An 8,067-nucleotide genomic window follows, 5' to 3' on the forward strand; every position below is an offset into this window, starting at 1 on the left:
GGTGTGAATGTGTTTTAGCATCAGACGATGACGTGTTGGCAACAGCTCTCGATCTGCCACAGTACTGTACTGTGACTCAAAATAGAGAAATCAAATATAAAACACTTTTCTGCATGTTCCCAAACAGGTGTTTTTTATTTAATAAATGTTGATAGAATGGCTCTCCCTAATAGCTACACTGGGCATAAACACAGAACAAAATCACAGTGAAACTCCAGATAATGTGGTACTTCTTGAACGATGATTTGTTCTTAATCATTTTGGTTTGGAATTTGTAGGTTTCATGAATAATGGGGCTTAAACACTATAGAAAAAAACAGCTGGAATAGTGATTTCAGAAAGACCTGTTAAGAGAGTGACAGAAAAAAGTCACCTGTCATTCACTTCTATATAAATAAAATAGATGGCCCTAAAAGTGTTTCATCTTTCATCAAATGCAAAGAAAAACAGTATAGGTTATTACAAGTATTATTCAAAATACATATTGACTATGCCATTTCATTTTTATCATTTGTATTAAAATTAGTGGTGGGCCGTTATCGGCGTTAACGGCGTTCGATAATGTGATACTCTTATCGGTCGATACAAAAAATATTGCCATTAATCTATTCTTAAAGTTGGGTTGGGAACTGGGTCAAAATGGGTAAGCAAACTATGATGACTTTCACCTTGATAGTTTAGCTCGGGTGTATTCCTAACCAAATTGCACAGTAGGGGGTGAAACGAGTTTTCAAACCTGTGGATTACAAAGACTACCACAACAAATCGCACAAGTGTTTACATGGATGCAGCCACAAAGCCGTCAGGTTTGCTTCATGTAAAATTCATTTTTAAGAAGCTTCCTAATGGAGACATTGACAAGACTAAAGTTGTTTGCACCTTATGCAATGCGGAATTAGTTTACTGTAGGAGTACTACCAGTCTGAAGTACCATTTAAACGCAAAGCACCCGTTTGCTAATGCTGCTGACGCTGGGTCAAGCACTGATGCAGCCCAGGGCAAGAGTCGCCACCAAACTACTCTGAGTGCAACCAAGGCAAGGTCAGCGCAGCTCTATCAGACAAGTTGACCAATCACTTCACTCAGTGGATTGCCACTAGCTGCCGGCCCATAAGCATGGTTAGAAACCCTATCTCAAAGACTGACTTTTAGTTAGTTATTTTACAGCAATCGCAACATGGCACCCCCTCGGCCGCTCAACAATCGTTACACGCCACCCCCCCCCCCCCGTTCAACAAACAACTTACGTTCGCCACCCCGAAATTTTCTGACGCCCCCTCACTGTATAGGTTCTGGCGCCGGCCCTGAATTGAATAGAAACACCTTAGTACAGTTAGAGATTATGTACAATTTGTTAGCCATATATCAATTCTCCATCAATGGTCAGGACCTCTGATAGCTTGATATGTTTGGGTATCCAGACTTATACCAGCAGTGATCTCGTGTCATATAAAACTGCAGCAATGTTGCATCAACCAGCATCACTATGTGGCTGAAAATGAACTGTCACACATTTAATATCAAGTATGCTGTGGTCCAGTAGTCCTGTAACCAGCCAATAATGAACAAGGGAAGAAGCTGAGACAATATGTGTGGCAACATATTGGCCACAGTTTGTAAGTGTATAAGTGTAACTAAAAAGTAACCAAGTGTAGATGCAAGGTATGTCTTTCAGATGAAAGGTGTAGTAACGGCTTTATGTTACATGTGGGAAGTATTTTTAAAGTAGGTGGATTTGAAAGGGTGCAAATAGATTAGATTAGATTAGATTATTGACATATAGTTCAAGAAAATTCAAATTGGTTTGGTTTTAGTGGCTTTTAGCAATGATTCTACAATTATTATTGCCAGTTGTTTTCATTGGTAGTAGATAAGTACATGATGAAAATATTTCATTTGGTGGCCCAAATTTTAACGTTTTCAGCGATTGTGATCTTTTACTGGTCTGTGTACATCAATTCAGTGTCAAATACAGAAAATTGTTGCTCTGATAATTGAAAATTTTATGTAATTATGGTACATACACATCTCATCCTTTCCTATGGACATTCACAAGCGAGATTCAGAATGTAAGCAGAAGTATATTCTAATCAAATCATAATTCTGAATATGGAGTACACTTTTAGTCATTGTAAAGAACTGTCATGACACAACATGCTTTCAGTGCAGTTAAGACTTCCAAACTCATGTGTTTATGAACTCATTATTTTTTACCTAAAATGTGAGATCCAGTTCATCCTGAAGTTGTCAGCCAACACATAACCAGTAATACTAGATCTACAAGAATGAAATATGTAAATATGCAAATGAGTACCAGTCTATTGTGAGCTAATTAGTCAATTTAAAATCAACAAAAATGTATGGGAATGATTGGGAAATTTGGTAGGTAATTTTTACTAATTGGTTGTCGAGGTAAATAGTTTGTAATATGCTGATGTACTGAAATAAAATACGACGTTTACATATGTCATGTGTATGTGTTGTATGAGCTTTGAAGTACAACTGTGCCCATGTCTGCACAGTCTATTACCCATCATTTGTATGGTTTTAAACAGAGAACATAAACATGGTTGTATTTTTAAATAGGCCTAAGTGCCCATTGGCTATAACTACATTGTTGGCACTAGAGTTGTGATGATAATTTACATTTCCCAACAAATGAAAGTTGACTCCTTCACTCTGGTTTCTATAATAAGCCATTCCTAGAAGATGGTAATATGAACCCTCTTATAGTGTATGTTGTAGTCACAAAACAATAAAAACAAGGGCTGCACCCAAGTCACAATATATGCAGCTACCTCATGCCAGCATTTTACAACTATGGCCAGGAAATACTGTGAAAATGTGTGATAAAAGTTAATCAAGGTTAAGAACAAGCAGCTACGACGAGTTTCGGATCAAAGCAGTCGCAATGATTCGAATCCAATAAAACAAGGAGGAGTTCAGACCCGACTCCACCTCTCGGGCTTTTGGTTCTGAATGACGGCGGACGGGGGTATGTGTCTATGCTTTTTTTGTGAACAAGCAGTTATTTGATGGGGCAAATGTAGGCTACATAAACTAACTACAGCCTAACGAGTGGTAAACAAAGAGCGTAGTTAAATGTTAAATCGTTAGAAACACCATAATGGTACATCACATCTCATCGTTGACTTGGTTATGAAACTCGATGGGCACGCCTACAAAATTGTTATCTAACATTGAAAGACGCCATTGTAGTTCTAGGGTCACAAGAAACTTTCTTTACGCATAACGCAACATTCAGGCTTGTCATTAAAGGTAAGACGATTAAACGCACACAGGAACACATTGGGGAATAACCGCTAATTATCCGAGTCACTGAATTTTGTACGGGCTAACTTAACTACTTAGTTGTGTTGCTAACCACGAGCAATGAACACGAACTTTGGGTTACTTGACTGTGGCTCATATCTGATTATTAAACCGACTTACAGTGTGTCTATATATACACTGTATATATACACACATCTCAGTGTTAATAACCGAGTGTTAATTTAAGTCTTAATTTAAGTGACGAGCATGTTAAAAACTAATGCTTAAATAGTTAGAACTATAGCCTAACAAAGACATCTCAGGTGAACGAAGAAAGCACACCAAATAACATTTACCAATAGCCATTTGACTATGACTTTCTCAAAATAACTAATAACTACCAATCATTATGATATGCGTACTGTGTAACATTGCACGTCTCTTTGACTTTGGGCAGATCACAAACCGTTGCCTATATTTTAAGTTAGATAAGCATTTGGGTTGGGCTAGGGGAGTTGGTCAAAGGCAGTTTGTGCTTTAACAGTTAACTAGTTAAGTTAATTTTCTAAGTTATTTGAATTAATTGATTGATTCACCAAGACAAAATCACATCTGCTGTGTATGTTTTATACTGTACTCTGTCGGTACTCTGTAGTACTGTTCTCTGTTTTGGAATGGAGTCACTAATGTTCAGTTAATCAAATTTAAGAAATTGTATTTAAGATCTCACATAACTTGATCGAGTATTAAGACACTAGATGTATAGGGTGGCAGATGTCCAGGAGAAAGATCTGACGTACATCATTATGCCATTGTGCAATTATTTAAAACATGCAGTCTTTGTTGCAGACATGTGGCTTCCAATGTTGGGTTTGACTGCCCTACCACATGTTGGTGGGTTTTTTGGAGGCTACATCACAAGAAAGGAGGTGAAGACCTGGTATACTACACTGAACAAGCCATCATGGAGGCCACCAAATGCTGCGTTTCCAGTGGTATGGACATCTCTCTACACTGGCATGGGGTTAGTATTTGACACATTGTAATATGTATACATTTTATATATTCTCAGGTTCCAGGCTCCCATTTAAAAAAATGAATACAGATTATTGTACTTGCAACAGTGTTGGTCCCTATAAGGGTAATTGTCTAATTAAAGAATTGTTACTTTAATGCAACTAGTTGCTTGTTGGGACTTGAATGCAACTCGCATGCATCTTGACAAAAATGAATCAGTTCAAACACAACCAACGTTTTACAAAATGTATGATTACATCATAATTTAGTTAATATAAATTGGCTCTTATTTTTGATATTTGCTATATAAAATAAGATGTTAGAACTTCTGTTGTCTTTGTATAATTGCCATTCTTTTCCCTCTATGCATCTAGCTAGATTCTTCTTTGTATGTTACACTCAAGTATCCATCACCGTTATTTTTGATGTCATTGCACGTTTTGCATGACCCGTTTTGCAAAAGTTATTCTAAAGTTAGGCAGTCATTTTATGACCTTGTACTACTCTGGTGCTTTTCCCCCATAGTATCTTTTTTGAAAACATTTTTTTTAGATATGGTTCATACCTGGTCTGGAAAGAGCTGGGAGGCTTCACGGAGGACGCTGTGGTACCATTGGGTCTTTACGGCCTGCAGCTCGCACTGAACTGGGCCTGGACCCCCATCTTTTTTGGGGCACACAAGATCAAGCTGGTGAATTTGTGCTTTTCTTGACTTTATGGAGACATGCCTTTATGCAACTAACATTTTGTCAGTCATATAATAATATTGAGGTAGCATTGTATTTAATACACCATGTACAATTGAGTCCAATTTAGGAACTGTAATTGACATTGCAAAAGTAATGTATTTTCAAGAAGCCAGGTAATAAATAACTAATCTGCTTGACAATTCTCAACTTCTCTCCTTGCAGGCACTCATTGAAGTTGTGGTGCTCACAGGTACAGTGGCAGCCACCATGGTGTCTTGGCACCCAGTGAGCCGCACTGCTACCCTCCTGATGGCTCCATATCTGGGCTGGCTCTGCTTGGCTACCACCCTCAACTACTGCATCTGGAGGGACAACCCTGAGACCAAAAAAGATTAGAGGGCAATCTATGTACGCATATACACTTACTACAGTTGGCACACTAACTTACATGGCCTTTACAAGGAATCTTCCTTTAATCTTGAGTGCACAATGTGATGTCTTTAATACAGCATCAGATTGGCTAATAAATTTTTTACTAATAAATATTTAAGTGAAAAGGATTGTGCAGCATCATTCATTTTATATCAGCAAAATATTTTAATAACTATGTAGATTTTTATAATAAAATAAATGTCTTATTACTTCCACATGCTCAGCTGTTATGCCTTGCCGAAGTCATCACTCTGCACAATATACAAGAAACAGTGCAACACTCATGTCATACCCATTGTTTTGTTTTGGTTTTTCCCAGATTAGTCAAACTACTAATTACTGGACATGCATCTGTAATATATGCAGTGCATATTTTCTTATTTGCCTTATGAGAAAGTTCTGTTTAAAACCGATTAATGTGGCTCTGTTTAATTTGAATCATGATTCATTTCAGATAAATCTTCAGATTAATTGCCTAGTCAGTAATTTTTTCAAGTGTCTAGTGCAATGTACCTTTTTAATGGTTCCCAAGACATGAACATAATGTAATTCTATGTTCAACCCTAACCCTAGGGGCAGTCTTGGTCTGGTGGTTAGGGAACTGGTCTTGTGACCGAAGGGTGGTGGGTTTGATTCCTTGAGCAACGTACCTAACCCCAACTGCTCCCTGGGTGCCGGGCTGCCCATTGCTCTGGGCACATGTGTAGCGTAATCACTAGTGTGTGTGTGTTCTAACTGTACCAATGGATAAAAGTGGAAGACAAATTTCAATTGTGGTGAAAAATCACATGACATATGGCACATTTACATTTTACATTAAGTATTGTACAAGAATACAGGGGATATTAAGCACACTGAGCTGACAGCAGTAGTGGCAATGCACCATATACAAAGTGATAAAATAAGTAACATTTGAGAATTGAAGAACTATAGAAGTATCTTTAGGTGAACGTGACTATTTTTCAGGCTTCTCAGGCAATCCATCTTCTGGTTTTGAGGAGAATCGCCCCATCAGCGTCTTCCACAATCCCTTTTTTGCTTCATCCATTTGTTGCATACTTCCTACAGGAGAATAATTTAATAACATGAAACTGGGGTCTGTTAGATAAGCAATCATTAAGATGAAAAAATTAAAATATTTTAAAACGTATTTCAGTCTTTGCACCTTGAAAAACAGAGTTTCCAAAGTATGTAAGAACAGAGTGAAAGAAAGGCTATAGGTGTTTGTTCCAAGTATGCACACATATAGCTGATTTCACAAATTAGGCAAGGAAGATTTGATTGATTTCTGTAATATTACATTAATTTAGACTAAAACCATGAAAAAATAATCAAAAAATCCTTTAATGAATTTAACCATTATCAGATGAGAGTTGGAGTGCTTGTTTTAATTCCCACTTTTAGTTTTGACCTAAAATCCTCCCATTAATGATTTTCCCATTACTGATCAAGGTTTCTTGTGCAATGTTTGGTCAAGATAACTTTTTAAATGTTATATATGCTTAATAACAAAAAATCTTACTGTCTTAAACCTGTATATATTAGTTATTTAAACAGCAAAACTCACCTGTTGACAACAACATCCGACACTCTTCCACTGTCACACCCGTAAAACTTGTGTCTTTTGCTCGTGGAAACTAAAACAAATATTAGATATATTCCATTCAGTTTAATAATAGTGTAGCAATACTGTTTAAAAATGTCTCAATTTTAACGAAAATTTGAAAGGATCAATAAAACCACTATAGTGACATTCTCACTTCACTCACCTTTTCTTTGTAAACGTTGCTGTTGATACGGGCCAGACTTTCATACATCTGATCACATTTTTCTAAGTCAGCGATCTATAAGAATAAAATTCTTTTTGAAGTCAAACAACGTTTTTTAAATAATATTGCCAAAAGCTTACTGACCTAGCTATGTAATGCAAGGCAAACATTACTTTAATTGGGATTTTCCTGAATAACGTAAAAACTTAAACACCACAGCACTGATCTTTTCTATAAGCTATCAGTCAAGTTTTACCTAATGAATTGTTTCACAAAGCCTGCACACACACAAGCAGCAAGTCCTGCTGAACAGCAAACGTACACATGATAATCCTAGTCTTTTTAAAGAAACATTTCAAAAATATCTACACAAATCACATCATATTTCAAGCTATACAGGTACAGGGATCAATATGACGATAAATAAATCTTGACTCTTAAGTCCAGCTTCAAAATGCATAACCTTTTTTGACCACCACTGTTTCTACATTACAGAGACTTTCCAACCAAACTGTTAGACTGGACCATCAGGACGTTTCACAGATTCACTCTAACTGACCTCTGCTAACACACCCAGATACCAGCAGCGACGTGTTGGTAGTTTTAAAGGGCAAATAAGCTAACGTTACCTGAGTATTTTCGCCTTCGCGGAATGCACTCGCCACCCTTTGCCTTAAGAAGGTGCCCAAATCTCGACCTTTTTTCGATTCGTCTCTTGGCCATTCCTCGCACAACTTGAGGAATCGGCGGTACCTGGTGACAGACATTTTGACTGTCGGTGAACGAAGGGTTAAAGTCGGGAGGCCGTGGAGGGACAAACTACCAAACTACTAAATGCGAACGGCGTTTCTATCGACGTCAGCGATGACGCGGCGACACGCGCAGAT

At 37.5% G+C, this 8,067-nt stretch overlaps 2 protein-coding genes across 4 annotated transcripts; one reads left to right on the forward strand and one right to left on the reverse strand.

Annotated features, from left to right (window-relative positions):
- The first annotated feature begins 2,847 nt into the window (after positions 1-2,847).
- On the forward strand, positions 2,848-5,628 carry tspo (translocator protein). 3 transcript variants are annotated; one of them, XM_077014532.1, is made up of 4 exons: positions 2,848-2,995; positions 4,123-4,297; positions 4,843-4,981; positions 5,202-5,628. In XM_077014532.1, the coding sequence occupies exons 1-4, from the start codon at positions 2,980-2,982 to the stop codon at positions 5,373-5,375; spliced, it is 504 nt and encodes a 167-aa protein (XP_076870647.1). In that variant the 5' UTR covers positions 2,848-2,979; the 3' UTR covers positions 5,376-5,628. The 3 variants fall into 3 exon arrangements, with proteins under 3 accessions (XP_076870647.1, XP_076870650.1, XP_076870648.1); XM_077014535.1 differs by lacking the exon at positions 2,848-2,995 and adding an exon at positions 3,002-3,279 and having other exon boundaries at positions 4,111-4,297; XM_077014533.1 differs by lacking the exon at positions 2,848-2,995 and adding an exon at positions 3,002-3,279.
- Positions 5,629-6,210: 582 nt separating this feature from the next.
- Positions 6,211-8,001, reverse strand: uqcc2 (ubiquinol-cytochrome c reductase complex assembly factor 2). Its single transcript, XM_077014536.1, has 4 exons — positions 7,810-8,001; positions 7,181-7,255; positions 6,979-7,048; positions 6,211-6,473 (listed from the first exon to the last, which is right to left on the reverse strand). The coding sequence occupies exons 1-4, from the start codon at positions 7,945-7,947 to the stop codon at positions 6,367-6,369; spliced, it is 390 nt and encodes a 129-aa protein (XP_076870651.1). The 5' UTR covers positions 7,948-8,001; the 3' UTR covers positions 6,211-6,366.
- Between the last annotated feature and the right edge of the window lie 66 nt (positions 8,002-8,067).

Source organism: Brachyhypopomus gauderio, chromosome 8 (genome assembly GCF_052324685.1).
Source record: "Brachyhypopomus gauderio isolate BG-103 chromosome 8, BGAUD_0.2, whole genome shotgun sequence".
Lineage (NCBI taxonomy): Eukaryota > Metazoa > Chordata > Actinopteri > Gymnotiformes > Hypopomidae > Brachyhypopomus > Brachyhypopomus gauderio.

Excerpts from the sequence above, each read along its gene's own strand:
- tspo (XM_077014532.1), top strand. Across the intron at positions 4,298-4,842 it reads TCTCTCTACACTGGCATGGG|ATATGGTTCATACCTGGTCT; the intron begins GTTAGTATTTGA and ends CATTTTTTTTAG. Across the intron at positions 4,982-5,201 it reads GGGCACACAAGATCAAGCTG|GCACTCATTGAAGTTGTGGT; the intron begins GTGAATTTGTGC and ends CTCTCCTTGCAG.
- uqcc2 (XM_077014536.1), bottom strand. The coding sequence starts at position 7,947 with ATGTCTGTCACCAGGTACCGCCGATTCCTCAAGTTGTGCGAGGAATGG. Across the intron at positions 7,256-7,809 it reads GCGAAGGCGAAAATACTCAG|ATCGCTGACTTAGAAAAATG; the intron begins GTAACGTTAGCT and ends TTATTCTTATAG. Across the intron at positions 7,049-7,180 it reads GCAACGTTTACAAAGAAAAG|TTTCCACGAGCAAAAGACAC; the intron begins GTGAGTGAAGTG and ends TATTTGTTTTAG.